Here is a 21,076-nt window from a genome sequence, read left to right on the forward strand (position 1 = left end):
TATAAATTTAAATACTAAAATAGACTAATAACAACTAATTAAAAATATTTATATTTATAGAGAGAGAAAATAAACCAAGAAGAGAAAAATAGAAGAGAACAAATCATAATGTAAGTAAATTAAATTTTTAATAAAACTTTAAACCCATAAATTCAAATCTCGCTTCTTTTTTATCACACTACTACTAGTTCCACCATATGCTATATAAATTTTTGGGCTAGCATACACAAACATGTGGCTAATAATAATGAGCCCATAAAAAATTACATAAAACAATGTTTGCACTAATAATTCTCACTAAACAAACTCACATAAACCACATTAACAAGAACAATCCAAATGCATGTGAACATAATAGTGGAAGAGGCAGAGTACTGAGAAGGTGCTGATGGGGATGCAGTTGCAAGAATGGGGGCAGGTTGGTCTTTTCGCTCATCTTTGGCAACAACGTTGATGGCAACTCTCATTTGATGGAAGCAGTATCCTCCGCTGGAGAGGAAGTAGTAGTCCCTCGGCTCCGTCAAATGGACCACGTCGCGGCCGCCACGTGTCACGTTCTTAATGAAATCTCTGTCTATGCATTTCTCGTAGCTTGTCTTGTTCACTTCCAGAACGTTGTAGTATCGCTTGTCAAAATAGAATACTTAAAAGATATTAATAAAAAAAATGGTTAGTTAATATTTAATAACAATGCTTAATTAGTTGAATGTTAATAATGCAAGACAAATTAACTAGTGTATAATGTATTAAAATAAGGGGATGCTCCAAAACGTTTTTTTTAAAGATATTTTTTAATAATTAAAATTTAATACATATAATCATTTAAATTATATTATTTTTGTTAAAATTAAGTCAGACAAATTAATTTGACTAAAAAATAGTGAATCAAATTTTGAATTCGTCTAAATTAATATTATTTTTTTATAAAAAATAACTACAATATCCCTATTATATAAAATTACTAAAATACACTTATTATATATATTAATTTTGAGAATTCTAAATTCTAGCCCTTTTCTTCTCTATTGTTATAGGGTTAGAATTTAAAGTTTTCAATATATATATATATGATAGGGATATTTTAGTTGTATTTTATAATAGGGATATTGTAGTAATTTTTTATAAAAAATATTAATTTATACTGGTTTAAAAATTTAATTTATTAATTTCTTGCTAAACTGATTTGTCCAGTCAAATTTTAATAAAAATAATACAATTTAATTGATTATATGTATTAAATTTTAATTTTTAAAAATATCTTTAAAAAAAGACATTTTTGACATCTTTATCTAAGTGTCTCCCTTAAAATAATTATAATTAGCATGTCAGACGCATAAAATATATCAAGTTCTTTGTTCTATTGATCCCAATTATATATGAATAAAAAGTCTACTTATATCATCTTGAAATATTATAACATATAGAAAAAATAATAAATAGGTTCTTGATCTTTTGATCTGCCGACATTTAAGTTTTTGAAGATTTGAAAATATAGTTAAGTTCCTGATCTTTTCAAAATTTGGACATATCAATTTCTCGTGTTCATTTGGGTCTGTTAGATTTAATAGAAAAATAAAACGTAACTCCCGTTGTACTGATCTGATTGATACGGATGCATACATGAGAAAATTTTTAAAATTAGACAAATTAAATTCAGGGATCGATATGTTCAGATTTTGAAGAGGTCAGGATTTAAATGTATTTTAAAATCTTTAAAAATTTAAATGTTCACGAACCAAAAAGTTAGAGATCGATTTATCATTTTCTCTAACATATGTAATTCTTCAAATATTTAATAAAAAAGTGTTTAAACTTTTTCTTATTTAACAATTAAGATGAATCTTTAGGATGAAATTGCAAAATACCATTTATTATTTAGATTAATTGTTAGTGTTAAAAGAATATAGATCCAAGTTTTGTAGACCACCTTAATGAAGCTTATAATTGCATGTTGGGTTGTGTTTTATGTTAATGTGTTCAATTCATATATACTACACCAAAAAGGAGCTGTGGCGATTTGGTTCCTCCTTTTATGACAGTTTTCAAAGGCTCAAAAATAATTTTGCAACAGTTAAAAAAAGAAGAGTCAGTAAAAATATTTTGTGTGTATCTCATGCAATTTTTTTTTTGTTATGGAAAGTTAAAGTAGCATTATTCTTATCGTTTTCAAAGGGAGATTCTTATTTTTCCTTATATTCATCCTTCTTCTGTTGTGATTTTGTGTTTCTCTTGACTCAATGACTTTAACCTTTTTCTTTTTGAATAAAGTGATAAATAAATTATTAAAAAAAATACTAATATATTTTTTTAAGATAACAAATGTGATTATATTATTTTTAAATTAATTTTTATGATTAAGATAGAAGGTCTTAATTTAAATTAATTTATTCATGTTTGTTATCGTAGAAAACTTTATTAATATTTTTTTTTTTTAAATTTGTTCAAAGTGCACAAATCTTCATGATCTTATTGTTATTTATTTATTTTTTTACTAAGCTATGAATGTAGTTTGAATAAGGGATTAATACTATGTTTCATTGGAATGTAGAACGCATTATACTATTATAGGCTTTTCATCTAATCATTAATTCTTCAATTTTAGTTTTAATTTCTTGATCAGGAGTTACCTAATTTCTTGCATATATGCAACACCACTTAAATAGCAATGTTTTCCGAATATACCAAAAAGTAAAAGGGTAACCTATTTTTCTTTTTCTTCTCCCTTTAATAAATATGAGTGGCAGCCTTAATTAGCTTGGCCAATACTCCAGTCTCAAAGTTCATGAAATTATTATATATTAAAAATTATATATAATAGTAAATATTTAATAAGATTATTATTTTCATTGTATTATTGTGCTAAAGAAAACTCATTTTCCATGTATTATAAGAAGCAAATAAATTTTTTTAAACAAATAATTTTTTTCTAATGTCACAAGTCACAACTCACAAGCTATTTTTGGTTTAAACAAACAAACTAGGCAAGTATAACTAGCACAAACAAAATGGGGGAAATTAAAGGAATTTGTTTTTCTCTAAAAAAGAAAAATATATGTTCTCTCTTATGAAGAAATGAAGAAATTAAATTTATACGATTATACATTTTAGAAGAGGATATATGATTGAGGTGAAATTAAATTTGTGATACAAGGATTAGAAGAGGCAACATCAAATTTAACTTCTTGTTAATTAATTACTCTTGTAACCCTCAAATTTCATGAAATACCCACATGACATACACAAGAAATTAAACATATTAATTAAAGGACTGGAAAATAAATAAATAATTAAGAGAGAAACAGAGAAATTAAATGTTAATTTAATTACTTACTAAGCCAATCACCAACATAAACAGTCTTCTCATGAGCAAACCAATCAGTGTAGTTGACATCAGGACGCCATCCTTTAGAACCTCCAACCCTATGGAGGTCTTCTCCCATCACAGCCATCACCGTCACCGCCACCACCGCAGCCACCGCCACTGCCGCCATCTTATCAAACCGCAACTTCTCCATCATTTCCTCTAGACTTCCTAAACAAACCAAAATTCCAATTGTGAAAGTGTATATATATGTGTGTGTAGAGTGAACAAAAAGGGTAATATGAGAATATAAGAGTGCAAGGGACATACATAGACACATATAAGGCGTTTTGTAACTGAAATTAACATGTGATATTCCTGAGTGTCTAATTGGAGAGACAGTCAGCATTACATTTACACCTCATGAAAAGTGTTTAGATCTTTTGTCCCTTATATCTAGTGATCAATTGGGTTACATGGTCTACTCCTATTTCTTAACTCTTGAATATTTTATTACTCCTTTTTTATCTATGCATAGTATTTAACTTCATACATTTAGTGTTAAATAAGTAAGTATGACTTTTGAATAAAAATAAACGTACATTTTAATAATAATTCTCCACATACAAGTGTTTTTTTTATACAAGTTATAACGCGCTTCGAACCATACTGCACGTTTTCATTGTACCTTTTTCTTCTTCTTTCTGTATATTCTTCTTCCTCTTCCTCTTCTTCTTCGTTTCTTTTGTTTCTTGTCTTCTCTTTCTCCTTCTTCATTTACGTGCTTTTCTCTCTGTTTTCTTTCTTCGTTATTCTCGATTTTTATTGTTTTTTTCACTGCACCTTCTTCTTATTTTTGCTGCACGTTCTTCTTCCTCTTCCTCTTCCTCTTCCTCTTCCTCTTCTTCTTCTTCTTTTCTTTCGTTTCTTACCTTCTCTTTCTCCTTCTTCATTTACGTGCTTTTCTCTCTGTTTTCTTTTTTCGTTATTCTCGATTTCCATTGTTTTTTGACATCAAGCTCTGAAATCGTTTTTAAAGAAGAAGAAGAAGCAGCAGAAGATGAGGAGGAAAAAGAGAAAGAGTTCTGAATTATGCATAAGGTGTACTTCAACGAATTTTGAGTGTATTTCTTAAATCTTTTAGGTGTAGTTTTGTAATCCCTTGGGTGTATTTCTGTAATCCTTCAGGTGTATTTCTATAATCGTTTGGGTGTATTTCTGTAATCGTTTGGGTATATTTCTGAAGTTCCATTATCTTCAAATTTGGCAAGAAACTCGTTTTCATGGAGGAGGAAGAAGAAGAGTCGTTCATAACGCATGGTGAGTAGTGCGTTTTGAAAACAGGAAGTGGTTGAATAACGTGCATTTATTTACTCTTGAATGTAGGAGTGTAATGCGTGTGTTTTGTTGGACTTGTGCCAACTTATAAGACTTGTAAGCCAAAAAGACTTGTATGTGTAACAGTCCTCAAATTTTAAATAAAAGATATTTGTATAAAAATAAATAGATAACTAGACACTAATTTTTGTACAAATGAATAAACATAAAAGTAAACATGGATTTTGAAAAATGATAAATATACTTTTTCTATTTGTATTTTTACAAATTAAACTAATAAACAAGAAATACATACATAAAGAGTAAAGACAAGGTTCTAAATCTAAAAATCGAATCGGTTATTGAATAATTCTATTTATTAGTTTATGAAAGAAGTTTAATTATGGCTCAATTGAAATAATTAAACTTTTATAAAATAATATATAAAATTATAAATAAACACAAAATATATAAATATATTCTAATGGCTGTACTCCTCTTTTCGTGGAAAATAGAAACAACAGCCGCAACAACATCAATGTGACTCCCTCAAAACATCAACCAATGTTCAGCTCCAGCAGCAATGGGCGACAACGTGACTCCCTCACTCCCTTGCCTTTGCTTTTGCTAACTCTCTCTCTCTTCTTCATCACTCTCGATATTATGGGACCGTTTGAAAAGATTAAGGTTCAGTTTATATAAATAATTTAATTAAGTTATTTTTGAAGAAATAGTTTAAATAATAAATATTTATATTAAAAATAGTTACTTATTTTAAAGTACTTAAATAAACTACTTTGTATTTAATTTTTTAGTTTTAAAAGTACTTATTTTAAGAGAAAAGTGATAAAAACTTTTTATTATGAGAGAAGTCATTTTTTTAACTTCTCCTTAAATACCAAAATAACTTTTTAAAAAGTTACAATTTTGTTTTGAAAATTGTACCAGACATTAATACTACACATTTTTATAAGTTAAAAGTTAAAAAAAAGTCACTTATGACCTATCCAAACGGACCCTAAAAGTAACTTTTTTGAATTTTTAACTTATAAAAAGTAGTAGTATTAATGACTGATGCAATTTTCAAAATCAAATTGCAGCTTTCTAAAAAGTTAGGATTTTTTATTTAAATAAAATATTTGGGCTCCTATATTACCTGATTCCCCTAAATAGTTTTTTTGAACGTGAATCCCCTAAACCATATAATATATAAATCGTCCTAGGGTTGTGTGTTTTAGTGAATATATTGTACCCTGGAACGATTTATGCATGAATTGCATAGGTGAATAAGGCATAAATCGTCCCAACTCACTGTGTGTTACGAATAACACGTAAATCGTTCTAGTCTAGGATGATTTATGCATTTTAACCTAAAACACTCTACCCTGGCACGATTTACGTGCTTCTTCCTAACCTTCTACCCCTAACACGATTTACGTGCAAATCCCAAACCCACATGTCCCTAGGACGATTTGTATTTGTATTTAACAATAATTTTTTTAATTTAAAAATTAATTTCTAATCAACATTTAACACTTGATTATTAGTAAAAATTATATATTAATTTTATAAAAAATATAAAATAATATATACCATTTTTAAAAATTAATCATTTAATCTTTAATTTTTCATAACAAATAATTAATTAATACAAATAATATTTTAAAAACTTAAATTTTGGAAACAAAATAAAATTATTTTAAATATTTTAACATTTTAAAATAATTTTTTAGTTACAAAAATTCTTATATTTTGTGACAAACAAATAATTTGTTACAAACACTATTGAATTTTGTGACAAATTAATTTTTTATTACAAAATATTTTGAACATTTACAACAACACACCGATTCGTTACAAAAGCCAAAATAATTTGTAACAAAAAAAATAAATTATTACAAAATATCAAAACGTTTTGTAACAAATTGTATTGTTACAAAATATTATTATTATGTAACAATCACTAATTTTTGTTACAAAAATTAATTTTTTGTAACAATTTTAAATTTGTTACAAAATTTTTGTTACAAATATTTCATTTTCTTATATTATATATATAATCAAGCCCATAATGTGATTTACATAAATATTTGTGTAGTAGAATATTCTAGAACAAATAAATAAGTCAACACAATATAAATTTGATGAATAAATATATGAAAATTAACTTTAATTAATATTAGTTTATTTTTTATTGTAAATTAATTTTTTATTTTTATTTTTTTTAAATTTAAAATTTAAAATTTAAAATAAAAATAAATTAAAAAAAAATTGTAACTTAAAAAATTAACTTCTTAATTGAACTCAAATTTGATATAGTAGTAAATATGGTGTGATTGCATCAAAAAATGGTTATCATATAAAGAAACACATGTCTTTTTACTCTAGATGAGTTAGAATTCGAATTACACATAAAAGTTTTCACATAAATCGTCCTAGGGGCTTGTGGGTTTGGAATTTGTACGTAAATCGTGTTAGGGGGTAGAGGGTTAGGAAGAAGCACGTAAATCGTGCCAGAGTAGAGTGTTTTAAGTTAAAATGCATAAATCATCCTAGGCTAGGACGATTTCCGTGTTACTCGTAACACACAGTGGGCTATGACGATTTATGCCTTATTCACCTATGTAATTCATGCATAAATCGTCCTAGGGTACAATGATTTATATATTCATTAAAACACACAACCCTAGAATGATTTATATATTATATGATTTAGGGATTCACGTTCAAAAAAATCATTTAGGGGAATCAGGTAATATAGAAGTCCAAATATTTTATTTAAATAAAAAACCCAAAAAGTTATTTAAGAATGGACTTTACTAGGTAGACAATAGCATTTGTGAATAATGGGATATAAAATTGGTCCAATAAAGTAAAAACATACTAAACTTTTAAATTATCCACCTAAATTTTAATATTAGGATAACCATTCACACACCTAGTGAATTGAACATCTTATATATTCATTATTCATATTGTTTAATATTTTCATTATCTACCTATACTTTTCCATTAAAAAAATACTAAAAATCATTCATAGCAAGAAAAAAAAAAGAAAAAATAAATAATATTGAGAGACGGATCTAATCATCAAATGCAAGAGCAATGAGGGATGATATAGGCCCAATTTGGATAAATAACTTAATTAAACTCATTTTGAAAAAATAGCTTAAACAATAAATAGCTCTATTAAAAGTAATTTACAAATAAGTTATTTTTTGTTTGGATTTTAGTTCTAAAAGTGCTTATTTTATATAAATATGATAAAAAGTAGTAATATTATGAGAGAAGTAATTTTTTTTAACTTCTTTATAAATTCTTAAACAAGAATGCTAGGGAACCAAGAGATGTTTCTGAATGAATCCAAAATCTCTACGTGGATGATGCTTATGCTAGGTATTAGGATGTTTCTTCTACTAAGTATCAGAATGTTTCTTTTTAACAATACTAAATGGATGTTCTTTTATATATTTTATAAATTTTTTTATATACTAAGAATTGGGATTGTTGAAAATTCCGTGATTTCCGCCCCTATTTCTCCAACATATCATTTAGAATTTTAATTTGGGGTGAGAAGCAATTAATATCAAATATTATAAATTAAAAATAAATAAAATTAATTAAATATAATTATAAATTAGTTAAGTTGGTTACTTTTTGACTGATCACCTTTTGATTCTATATACTTTTTCATTTTATATATATATAAATGCGTCAGTTTAATCAAAGCCATCCGGATTCGATTTCATCGGCTTCTAGACGATTTTGTAATTTTTTGTCTATCTAAAAAGTAAAAGATTTATCTTATAAATCATCCGTCCCCGATTAAAAATATAAAAATTAAAAAAGAAAAATATTTAGTTTTTTATATCATAAAAAAATTAATTTTAATATACTATTTGTTCCGACCCAGTCCATTAGTAACCCGAGTATGTATATGAGCGACCGACCCAACAGATCGCTCGATCCGAGTTAGGAGGTGACCCGCCCCTTTCCACAGATATGTCACCTACTCCAACTCTAAACGCCGCCTTTTGTATGAATACTGACTTAAGCGTCGGAATTTTTGCAGGTGGTCCCACCACATCGCCTTCTCGTAGATCCCAGCACACAACCTCCTCCTGTCTCGCAACTCATGCCTAGATCCCAACCCTCTCGAACCCCTGCTCCAGCACCTGTTTGTCCCGATCCACCATACACCCGAGCATACGAACACTATTGATGTAAATCAGTTTTATCTATATATTTAATTATATATTATTATATCATTAAAAATGATTATTATTATTTTATTAATTACATGAATAATCCTATAACAATCCTTGAAAACAAGGTTTCTTCGATAGTGGACTCTGCTACGTGACACTCACCCAGGTCTTCTATTCTTTCAAACAACGCGTGTTTTATCATATCACTTATTAACAATTGATTCATGGTATATCATATCATATATCATATCATGTATTCATGTATCATATGATCATATCATAAATCATCATATATACCATATATCATATATATCTATACATAAAGGATCTACATCTACATAAAGGCATATTATTCTCACCAGTATGTAATATATTGAGTAAGTTATTAATTATCTAAGTCTTCAAGCCAGATTAAATGTACTTACTTTATGAGTCGGTTTGTATCGGGACCAACAAACCCTCTGACATCATCATCGTAGTGTTGTTGTTGTCTTTTCAAATTTAAAATCAGATTAAAATCTAATTATTATTATTATAAATAGCACAGAAGAGATTACCATTGCACTGGATGGCGATCTCATGAATTGATTGTTTTGTATTTATTTTAATTATTTTTTTCACATTCTGAAAATATATATCTATATATATAAATGCATTCTTTGTTAAAACTATATTGGTCATATAATTTTATTGAAACTTATATAAATGCATTATTTAATTTAATGTAATTGTGATGATATTTATCTTATGGTCAACAAGTATAACTATTACATTATATAAAAAGTGTGTCCGTACTGTAACCATGATCAGAGATGGCTATAAGATATGCTCAGCTATGTGCATATACCCTCACATCCAACTCTGTTTCCAACCCCCCATTTCAAAGGCCACCATTCTAAACATTTGCTTCCTTCTAACCCAACGTCGTTCTTCAAGTTCTCTCCCTTAGGTAAGTCTTGCCCGTGGTCTTATATTTTTTAATTACAATCGACATATATCTTTAAGTTCCATGACCACCATATTTGTGTTGTGATCAAATTCATTGGAATTGTTACTACCTACCATTATTTAACATCAACTTTGTTTTGTCATCAGGCCATATATTGTTGTTCATGTCAAATGGATAGCTTGAATTCTTACTATCAAGGGCGATACTTTTACATGGAGATAAACTCATATTTGGTAAGCACTTTATCCAATTCATGTGCTATTTTTTCTAGCAATGTCCGATAATCTTTCAGTATGTCACATGATAGTCTATTATACATTTGACTTATCATTGTTTTTGTCTTGAAGGGGATGGGTGAACTTCTATACACATTCTTTCGGAGATTCAAAGATGTCATTCCAAGCTCCATGACATTTTGTGATTTTGCTGGTAATGAGGTTGATGTGGTTATCGACAAGTGTCACCGAACAGGTATAGTTGTTATGGCTATAATAATCTTGCTGCACTTTATGGCCTAAAAGAAGGAGGTTGGTTGAGTGTTTGTTATGTTGGTCAAGACAAGTTCTTGGTTGTTGACGTCAAGGACCATTACATGCGCTCTAAAGAGCTGTGTTCCCCACCATTGAAACTCACTGTTGAGGTCAGGCCATCTGTTCCTATTGAGGAAGTAATCAACATATCTGATGACATATGTAATGAAAGTCCCGTCGTTGATCCAGTTGAATTTGTAACAATTCCTGAAATCCTGCATCAACAAGATAATTCTACTCCCTTTAATCCAAATTCGGCTGACACAATTAACGAGCATCATATTCTTCCACAATCTGTTGTCGACACATTGACTTGCGTTGATCCCACCGTTTATGCCGGTCTTGAACCTTATTCAGGTAAAGTCATTTTCTCCCCTAACAAGCATGTCCAACAGGAACAATGTGATCCAATACCACAGTTACTATCTTTTTCTGGTGTTCCTTCCTCGCCCAGTCTAACATTTCCACCAACTGGTACCGTATCTGCCCCGCTAGAGCAGACTATTCACCATTCAAACACTAGTCCTGATGTTGTTACCAATCATAATATAGTGTCTCCCAATAGCCGTAGCCCCACACCACCACCACCTCATAATAGCCACGTCGTCCTGCCATCGCACTTTCCTCTACGACTAGAGTATTATTCTGTGGTTAGGATGATATCCAAGTATCAGTCAACTCACTACTCTATGGTAAGTTTTATCAAATTGATATACCATGTTGTCCATGTTTAACGTTATTAAAAACTATTTAGTTGCATTGAAGGGTTCAACAAGCTGATAAATTCATTTTGCAGCTTCTTCCTTCTGCTTTTTCGTCGCAAGCATTTCCTTCGAGACTCGATTTTGTTCGTGTTAGGGAACTCCGCAACCCACCTATAGTAATGAAGCTTCGCTGGTGGAGTCTGAAGTCATCAGAAGCCTTCCTTACTAGGGGATGGAGAAGATTTTCCATTGACCATGGACTAAAGTGTGGAAGTGTTGTTAGATTTTTAGTGCCCACTAATGATGAAACCACCATCTTTGTCTCTATATTACGTCTGTGAAGACCAAATCACTTAATTATGTCTGATGGCTAAGCAATGGATCTGACTTTTAACGTATTTTGTTAGTGCTATATGTTAGCATTATATGTTATGATATTAGTTGTACTGATCCCAAAAATAATATTAATGAAGTTGGCTTTTTAATGCTTGAAAGAATGGTTGCCAACCTTCATGGATTGCAACTTTGGCATGCATTTTTTTATAACATATTTCATGCATACCATGTACAATTAAGTATATAGCCACATGTGCTAATGGAGAATTAAGTATTCTTCTAAGTCCCACATTCATTCGAAGAAGACTTACTCAAAGTTTAGTGTTCCTGGCTTTTTGACCTCCTAAAACAGCCATTCTAAAACAGCCAGTATTTCCTTAGGGATTCAATATTAACATAAACTGATGGTTTTGAAGAAAGTGAATGTTTTAACCAATATTCACAATTAACGTGAGTACATGTTTTTTTTATACTAACCGGTTCAGTCGGTTCAAGCGTTTAAATAACTGCCAATCGCTATATTGAGTGGGTTGAAACAAAAAGGGTGTGAGAAACCCTTTGTGACTTCTTGATCGAGCCCGTCATAGACCGCGAAACGAGTTGAACCAACCGGTCTTCCTTAAAAAATTTCCCTTTTTTTAAATTTGTTTACCGAAAAAAGGGTTCACCATCCTCTAACCCTAACCCACTCGCCAAATCAGATTTAACGCAAAACCTCATTACCGAGCCCCTGTCATGATCGAAACTACCAGCCGCCACCGTCGCCGTAGTAATCTCCTCGGTCGACAATACCGTCGCCGTTGGCAACATCACAGCTGTAGGGTACCGTGCCAAACCAAAGGTCTCTCCCATTGACGTTCTTCATCTCGTCGTGAACCACTTGATCGGAGAACTCCTCTTGCCATCACGAGGGGCTCTTGGTCGGTCATCATCTTCTTGCCGTCGCGAACTCTCTGCACAGCGTCACTGTCTTCCAACGCTTTGTACCCCAACACGCTCCTTTCTCTACATTTCTCTCAATTATGTTGTGGAGTATTCACCTCGCCGGTGCCTTACTTTGTCCCTCACTGTCAGTAAAAATGGCTTCATCATTTTATTCATGATTTTTTATTTTTTTTATTTATCCTGATTTGTGAGTTGCTGGTTCATGTTTTCTCTCAACCTAAATTGTTGATGGTCCTCTGATTCTGATTTTAAGTTGTTGAATCTGGATGCTGATTATTCTGATTGTCATTTTAATACTCAATTGCTCGCATTCTGGGTCTTTCTTCTGCTAAAACTGGGGTAATTGTGTTTTTTTTTCTCCATCATTTAGTCGAACAAAAAAGTGGAACAAACTTAGGGGTACCATCAACACATCACCTTTGTTGCTCCCAAATCAAATGACGAAAGTTTCATTTTTATTTTAACTCGATTACATTATTTTGTTCTTCTATGTGTGCTAAATTTTTAACAACTGGACCTAATTCTTCCTTTCCCTGCAGAAGCAATCTTTTAATGTGGAAAAATCTTTTTGGAAATTAATAAGAAATGAAATGTGGGCAGTTTTAGCATAAATTCAATTTGATTTATTCAAGCAGCAACATGTGACTTAGTAGAGACTAAAACATAACCACTGTTTTAATTTTCTTCAGGATAAATCTAATGAGAATTAATTGGCCGGATTTGAGTTTATCTAAATTATACAGTCAATTTTTGAAAAACTTATTTTATATTTGATTGAGTCAGTTAAATCCCGATTGAAATGCAATTAACCTCTGAATCGAATATGCATTTTTAAGCAATTCAGTGATGCTACCTCTCAAAGACAACAACTCCAATGTTATACTTAGTTACATCCATAGGTGGTTGTTTAGTTACGGTCATTAGTGATTGCCCCGTGCACAACACAAATCATGATTCAAGGTTCTGGACAGAAGTTACCCTGTTCATATATTCTCATTCTTTCAAAAGTCAAGATATGCCCAACTTTTTTGGAAATACATGCATGTAGATATGACTATAGATAGATAGATACATAAGGGTAGCCCTTAATGCTCCGTTCGCCTCAAGATGTCATTCAAAATTAACTTATGTTAATTGGTGTCCCATAGTCAAATCTTATATTCTTATATATATATATATACATATACTTTATCAGTTGTTTATTTTGCTTTGTGTTCTGTTTATTTCTTATTAGGCTGTGCCCATATTTTTTATACTACTATCTCTCCTTTTTGTTTTGAGTGATGAATTATTATGAGTCACGTGATGCCTCCTAAGAACATCTAATTGTATGTTATGGTATCGCCTATTATTAAAAGTAAAGATAGGAGTAACCTTTTCGGCAATAGAAGCATATGAATATAACAAGACATACCTAGACATGTGTAACCATGCATGCCCTGTGCGTGTGCACATGCCATTATCATGAACCAATCTTATGCTGTGTTCTAATGTACAAGTATACACCCTTATTTATTTATGTATTTATTTATTTATTTATTTAATACTTGATTGAGTTATATATATAAATAAAAGTGATGTTTGTGTTTTGTTAGTATTTCATTTAATTTAATTGCAGATCACTTATTGCTCATATATTTTGTTTCATATGTTCTCTTTTTTAATGGTTTCTAGAACTGAAAAGTTATAATTATAAGACAAGTAATATAATATATTTTTTTATTAAAGGTAAAAGATAAGCGTAACCTTTTTTTGCAACTTATGCCACGTGAAAATGCCATTCGTGATAACCCCATCTTTTTTTATGATCTATCATACAAGTCTACATTCTTATATTTATGTGTTTATTTGTAGTTGTTGTAGGTCTTTTTTTTTATATTTTTATTTCTATTTATGTTATATATATTTAATCTTTATTTTTAATTTATTTAATCATCAATAATACTGGGTAATTATTACAAGAAATGCATTCCTTTTGTTGTTATCTCATTTAAATTAATTTTAATTTACTTATTGCTCATATATTTTGTATATCGCGTTCACTTTTTCTCTTATTGAAAATGTTATGCTTGATATCACCAGGTCGTATGAGTCATACTAATTAACATTATTAACTCATGTTAATCAATAACCAATACTTAAGTTATGAAATTATCACATCATGCTACTACGTGTGTACATTTAGAACAGCTCTCTGAAGTGCAGCAAACACTTTTTGGGCACTTAGAGTTTCCAATTTTGTTTCGACCTCATGACAACAACCTCATTCACCATCTTCATCTACAAGCGCCACAAGTGGTTATAAATACATCACCAAGACCAGGTAGTCCAACATCTTTTGCTTGACACCTAAACTAGAATTTGTTGCAACTAAAACCATTTTGAAATGGCAAGCACCTACAACTACCTGAAGGATGTGGATGCATCTAATGACAATTTGATCTATAGGATCAAGCTGAGGGTATTGAAAATATGGTCACTGTCCCCTGCCCAGCAGAAATACGTAAGACTAACTTTGGAGTTTGTGGCAATGGACCAGCTGGTGAGCTATCTAACACAATGTTGCTTTTTAGTTTTATTTATTTATGTGTTGGTTTTATTAGCAAACCAGGGCTATGAAAAAATCAGCTGACTTAATGAATTACCACGTGAATTGTACGTTCATATGCATCATGTACTGCCATGATTTGCATACAGGGAGATCGCATCCAATGTTCCATTAGGAATCCACAGCGGAGGCTGTTTGAGGATGAGTTGGTGGAGGGAAAAATATATACCATCTGCAACTTTTCAGTTGCCATTAATGATAAAAAATACAAGGCCACTAATCATGCTAGCAGGATTTACTTTAAGAGGGATACTCAACTTCGACTGGTTGATGATCCATCCTTTTCTGAGAATGTCTTCCGATTTGTTCCCAACGAAGTCATACTCAACCACACCAACGCTCAGTCGCATCTTATAGGTAACATGTAATTGCTAAGATATTCTATTTATATAGCATTGTTAATGATGTCAAATAATCTGATGGGAAAATGTAATCACCTTTACTTTTCAGATGTCATTGGTCTTCTGACAGCCAAGGGTGACATAATTGAATTTACTAAAAATGGAAAGAAGAGCAACTACATCGTTCTGGAGCTTGACGACATGTAGTTAGGGCTAAAGCTGATCCCATCTAATATTTATTCCAATTTTTGTCATAGGCTAGCCTCATGTTATTAGGAAGTTTTTTTAAAGGTATATGACTTACAGTATCTAAACCAGGGGAAAAGGAAAAATTCGCTGTACACTTTGGGAGGAGTTCGCAAGTAAGTTGGTCAAACATATTCAAGAGCAGCTGACGTCTGAGTATATCCTAATTGTACAATTCGCTAAGTTCAATCTATTTAAAGGTTTGTCACCCATGTGTTCTTGGAATTGTAAGTCATCGACATCTCCTTGCTCATGTACTGAATTGAGGGAATGCCATGTTTGTGGCAGGTACAATGGGGATATCAAACATCACCTATAATTCAAATCTTTACATCAATGCGGACTTTCAGGCGGTAAAGGATTTTCGTAAAAGGTACTACATTTCATCCTGTTATTTTGTTCAATAACTGTTTCATCAGCTTCGTCAAACGAATGACGTGTATGTATATCTAAAATACTACCAGTGTCATCATGTCCGGTGTTCCACCTCTAAATCAACTCTCCCAAATAACGACTGAACCTGTATACTCCATTGAGGAAGATCTCATTGACAAGTCAATATATAAATCCATTTCTGAGCTCAAGGAATGCATTGAGGTTAGTCATTAAATAACATAATTGTTTTTATTTCTGCAAATTCCTAGAACTTATGAGTTATTACTTTTAAGAATGGGAGCTTTGTTACAATTGGAACTGTTGTTGCAATCGATCCTAAGAACGGTTGGTGGTACAAAAGTTGCAAACATTGTTTCCATTCTCTGAAGGAGGCTGAGAACTCATACCACTGCGCTAAATGCGACACGTATCCCACCATTCACACTCCACGGTATGCATCAAAACCTTTTGATAAAAATTTTACTGAACAAGCATGCCTAAAGTTACATTCATCCTTGCTAACGTATTTTCTTAAACAGGTATAGCATTAATATTAAGGTTGTTGATGACACTGATTCGGCTGCATTTCTGCTGTATGACAAAGAAGCTTCCAAATTTCTTGGGATCTCAGCTTTTGATCTCAGACTTGCACAACTGACCAGGGTATTGTATACTATATGCATATACTATAGATACTCTAGATGCACGTAAGATGATACGTTGCTATCGTTTTGTGTTAATATGAACTTCATTATTCAGCACATCATATCTAATTTTTCATCCTAACTCTAGGGTGGCACCAATGAGGAATACCCGATAGAGCTTAATTCTTTTAGGGGGAAAAATTATCTTCAAAGTCTCCGTGAAGATGGAGGATCTTAACTCATTCCAACCGTGCAAGATAATTGTCATGAAGCTTTGTGGAGACATGTCTGTCATATCAAAATTTATTCAGAAGCATGATATATATCAGGTGTCTAATTGCATTGAATTATTTCATTTCAATGAAGTTTGTTTTCAATTGAACTAATGCAATCTCCATGATTCAGCAAAATCTGGCATTAGAGCACTCACAACTGCTCAGCATGCAATCTGGGTCTGCAGAGACGCCTAAGGTTACCGTCATTCTCAACAGATCACATATTTTTTTACTAAATCCAACGAAAATCTATTTTTATAAATACCTTCAAATTTCAGGACACATGTTCACCCTCTGTTGAGATTTTGGTCGGCGACACTAATGAGGGTTACTCAACTCCAAAGAGAAACATTGTTAGTGGCGGATGGACTAAACAACTTATTGATCTCTGTCCGAATTCTGCCGAAGGATCATCCACAAAGTGTAGGAAATTGAAGGATGGCCAGGTTGCTGGTGTTGATAAACCCCATCAGGATTAGTGCGCCAAAGCCTGCAAGAGAAATTACGCATAGATTAATGATCCACCTATAAGATCACACTATGTTTCGTACTGTTAATGCTGCTTTCGGTTAAGGTCTTGTGTGCTGTCCTGAACTTAGGGAATTTTATAGGTTCCCCTTTACCTATGTTTTCCAAATAACGCATGGTTATATACAGTTAAACCATGCATGTTGTTGTGTTTGTTTAATGCTTACTACCCTGTATGTGCGGAAGGAGCAGTATCCATGATATGCACCTGCTTACTGTGATGTTGCTTTTAATGCTATCTTAGTATTTAATGTGGTCACCCCTTCTAAATATCACTCAAATTACTATATGTTGATTTTCATGTGTTGGGAAAAAGAATGAGACAATTCTAATGCATGTATAGTACCCTTATGCATCTTTTGGTGGTTTCAAAGCCATAAGATATTTACGTTGGAATTTTTAATTTATGATGTATTCGCAAAGCATGTTTTTTTCCTGAGACTATCATCTCTTTAAGATCCCAATTAGTTCCACCATTCAATGAGGTGCATAAATTACAGGATGAATCCTCATGAATAAAAGCACCCACAACAGAACTAGAACTTATTATTGCGCAACCTGCTTGAAGGGCACACTCGTGTGTACTTTTTCTCTTTTTTTGATATTAAGATATTAGTATTTAAATTTTGATACAGCAAAACACCATCCAACCTGAATGAGTTTTACTCGGCACAATTTTTTAATACTCTACATATTTAAATTTTTTTTGTACCTTTATAGCCAAAGCTTTCCTTCTTTACCCCCTCATGCATAGGTGTCATTTTTACCAGTGTTTCCCCTTTCTATAAACCCCACTACAAGTACATTTGTTCTCACCGTTTCACGCCACCGCCCTATACTCTTTACATATACTGATATTCCTGTTTTCAATGGAAATGTTCATTTTCATTCACCTGTGTTTATCACTTCCCTTGGGTCTATTTTAGCCCTGGCATTGTTTCCTTCAATTTGTTTAACAGTTGAATAACATACTTCTGAACCATACCAATATTTTTACACATTTCTATCCATTCAAGACATCCAAACATGGGGAGAGACAGGCTCATTCCGTCGGATTTTGACGATGATCGCATATTCTATCTTCATGTAGACCCTGTTGCCGTAAGTTGTTTCATTCAGACCCCAAACATAGTTATCCTTCCCAAATTCCGTATGTTGTGCTTTGCTTTGGTTTCTTAATTACTGGGACACTCATTATTATTATATTATGTATTTGCAGGTTACCCATGAGTTACCGTCCCTGTTTTACAGGAAATATAACCATCTCCTTCGTGATAGAATGATTGTTATAGACACCAACAACAATCAAATCGAGCTATCATTGGGCAGAGGTTTCTCTACTGGGTATATTATCAATGGATTTCATAATTTGGTGGCGTGTTACGGGCTTACTCATGGTGGTTGGATGAAGTTATTGTATGTTGGGAAGGATATATTTGTTGTGATGAAAGTTAAGGATAGCTGCATGACCACTAAAGAGTTCTCATGTCCCCCAAGCATTTCACTCACCGCAGTCAAATCGTAGGGTCCTCTTAATAATAGCCAACAACGAACCACTGGTCCTCCTCCCTCCTCTTTTGTTAATTCAAACCGTGATGATATAGTCATTTCCCAACATAACTTGCAATGCACCGTTAGCCAAGAAACTCTTCATTATCCACTTGCGGTGTTCTCTTCGAGTGTGTCAACTTGCTACACACCTGAGGTGCAAACTGTTTATATGCAAGATGTTATAAGTGTCAATTTTCAAAGAGATTATGGCTTTATGAGTGCTCCATCTTTGAAAGAATCTTATGTTCTGTCTGACCCAAACTACCCTTGCATTATCGATTCAAATGGTATGTCTAACCAAGGAAATGCTTTTATGGAGAATCAACATCAACTTCCTAATCAGGCGTTGCTCAATTGCAAAACTCTTAACAATCATGTTTCTTCTGCGAGCTATCCAACCACTCAAACCGAAAAAAAAAAATGCAGGCAACAATATCATGTCTCCGTTAATCAGCTCAGACCCTGGTACAGCCATTCAAGGAGCCCAGCCGTTGACTTGCCTGAAACTTCTCACATCCACCCAAGTCCAAAGCAGTGCAGTGGTAACTCTATGGTCATATTTTAACTTTACACAATCATGTATTCCATCACAGATTAATTGACATTATTTTATTTATTTCTTTGTTTGTTACATTCAATCGGAAGGTAATACCGCTTAGATTTTCCGAGAGTGCATTCCCCAGCAGGCATAACCATGTTAACGTGATACTAGACAATGGCTCTTGCTACCGAATGGGGTTGAGATGGAGCAAGAAAAGGAAGGTGCAGTTATATCTGACGCGTGGATGGAAGACATTTGCTAAGTACAATGGGTTTAGAGCCGGCACCGTTCTGGAGTTCTCTGTTTTACCATCTGATGAGACCACCCTGCATGTCAAAATTCTCAAGATCTGAAGGAGCTCGGACATGGTAGACGCTCAGCAACTGATAAATGCTCTTTGTTGATGTTCTTTGTTATCTTTCTTTCCACAAGACTAATTTATTTTTCTTTTAAATTATGTAACCAAGTAGTCAGCATTAATATTTCCCTATGTAAAACCTGAAAACTTTAATTTCCTAATGTTAGTTGTTTTAAAAAAAAATTCTCAAGTATAGAGTCTTTATTCCACTTAATTAGTTGTATTTTTTAACATTAAAATAGTCAAATACTATTACAAGACCCAACTCAACTGGATGCTCGACAAACATATTTTTTACTCACATTTATATTAGTGCCGGATCTTCAAGGAAAGTGTTCAATGATCATGCTTAAGCTGCATCATTACAGGTATGTATGTATAACAATACACAACATTGTACTACCTCCATCAAATTGGCGCGGCAAAATGGCTTACTTACCAGGCCACTCCATTTTTGCACCTCCCATTCTTCAGTATGAAAAAAAATGTCAAACACAAATGCATCAGATCCTTTCTAAATCCTAGCAATGGATAACACATAAACAACACTACCCCTCTCTTCTATTTTGTCCTTCTATGTGATCTGCATAAAAAGTGCTCATTTGTACGTGTGCAGCGTGAATCCATTCATCCTTCATTTTCACGCAAACCATGGAAGTATATCCAAAAAATCACTCTCATCCATGGATTTTTATTAGTTATATGCTCCATCTGTAAATAAGTCACACTCCTTTTATCATTCAACTTTCATTTTAGTACTTGATGGTTTTAGTGGCTAAGAGAAGGGGGGTTGAATCTTAGCCCCCTTTTTCGTTGCTAACACTTGCTGAACTCAGAGGAGACTTTTCTGTTTTTGCTCGTCTCTAGACACGAGACTTTTTGTTTTGTCTCGTCACTTGCCACAAGATTTTTTTGTTTTGGCTCGTTACTTGGCACGAGACATTTTAGTTTTTGCTCCTGTGTAGTAGAAAACAGAAATAGAGTAGAAGAGAGGAAAGATTACACCCAGATATATCCTGGTTCAGCTGCTAAGTGCAGTGCAGCCTACATCCAGTCTCCATCACAGCCATGATGGAATTTCACTATAATCATCCTGATTACAAACTGTAAAGTGCTAACCCAACTTACAAGGAGATTCCCACAGAATCATGAAACACAACATAGATGAACAAAGGAACTCTAAGACATCTATGGCTTTTTCTTTTAATTTTGCACTCTCTGCCTTTTTCCGCTCTATGGCTTTTTCATACAAACCTCACTGTTTGCCTTTTTCCATGAGACTCAAGACATGACAAAATTAAACAGAAAAATACAAAACA

General features: G+C 32.3%; 3 protein-coding genes across 4 annotated transcripts; 2 read left to right on the plus strand and 1 right to left on the minus strand.

The window, feature by feature from the left end:
- Nucleotides 1–111: 111 nt before the first annotated feature.
- On the minus strand, nt 112–3,769 carry LOC107622116 (early nodulin-like protein 20). Of its 2 annotated transcripts, XM_016324029.3 has the most exons (3): nt 3,632–3,769; nt 3,332–3,532; nt 112–643 (listed from the first exon to the last, which is right to left on the minus strand). In XM_016324029.3, exons 2-3 carry the CDS (start codon nt 3,516–3,518, stop codon nt 285–287), a joined length of 546 nt encoding a protein of 181 aa, XP_016179515.1. In that variant the 5' UTR covers nt 3,519–3,532; nt 3,632–3,769; the 3' UTR covers nt 112–284. The 2 variants fall into 2 exon arrangements, with proteins under 2 accessions (XP_016179515.1, XP_016179516.1); XM_016324030.3 differs by lacking the exon at nt 3,632–3,769 and having other exon boundaries at nt 3,332–3,584.
- Nucleotides 3,770–14,820: 11,051 nt separating this feature from the next.
- Nucleotides 14,821–16,742, plus strand: LOC107624005 (replication protein A 70 kDa DNA-binding subunit B-like). The gene is made up of 9 exons (XM_016326433.3): nt 14,821–14,832; nt 14,988–15,255; nt 15,349–15,442; nt 15,558–15,685; nt 15,774–15,858; nt 15,950–16,082; nt 16,154–16,311; nt 16,400–16,523; nt 16,653–16,742. Exons 1-9 carry the CDS (start codon nt 14,821–14,823, stop codon nt 16,740–16,742), a joined length of 1,092 nt encoding a protein of 363 aa, XP_016181919.1.
- A 1,591-nt stretch (nt 16,743–18,333) lies between these two features.
- LOC148581941 (uncharacterized) lies at nt 18,334–18,832 on the plus strand. Its single transcript, XM_088501943.1, has 2 exons — nt 18,334–18,408; nt 18,527–18,832. Exons 1-2 carry the CDS (start codon nt 18,334–18,336, stop codon nt 18,830–18,832), a joined length of 381 nt encoding a protein of 126 aa, XP_088358069.1.
- Nucleotides 18,833–21,076: the final 2,244 nt, after the last annotated feature.

Source organism: Arachis ipaensis, chromosome B10 (assembly GCF_059453495.1).
Source record: "Arachis ipaensis isolate K30076 ecotype BB chromosome B10, ASM5945349v1, whole genome shotgun sequence".
NCBI lineage: Eukaryota > Viridiplantae > Streptophyta > Magnoliopsida > Fabales > Fabaceae > Arachis > Arachis ipaensis.

What these genes read in the sequence shown, in the direction of transcription:
- LOC107624005 (XM_016326433.3), top strand. An exon ending in CGCTCAGTCGCATCTTATAG is followed by an intron (nt 15,256 to 15,348) that starts GTAACATGTAAT and finishes TTTACTTTTCAG; the next exon opens with ATGTCATTGGTCTTCTGACA. An exon ending in TAAGTTCAATCTATTTAAAG is followed by an intron (nt 15,686 to 15,773) that starts GTTTGTCACCCA and finishes TGTTTGTGGCAG; the next exon opens with GTACAATGGGGATATCAAAC.
- LOC107622116 (XM_016324029.3), bottom strand. Translation starts at nt 3,518, where the DNA reads ATGATGGAGAAGTTGCGGTTTGATAAGATGGCGGCAGTGGCGGTGGCT. An exon ending in TTATGTTGGTGATTGGCTTA is followed by an intron (nt 644 to 3,331) that starts GTAAGTAATTAA and finishes ATATCTTTTAAG; the next exon opens with TATTCTATTTTGACAAGCGA.
- LOC148581941 (XM_088501943.1), top strand. Translation starts at nt 18,334, where the DNA reads ATGGGGAGAGACAGGCTCATTCCGTCGGATTTTGACGATGATCGCATA. An exon ending in TTCATGTAGACCCTGTTGCC is followed by an intron (nt 18,409 to 18,526) that starts GTAAGTTGTTTC and finishes ATGTATTTGCAG; the next exon opens with GTTACCCATGAGTTACCGTC.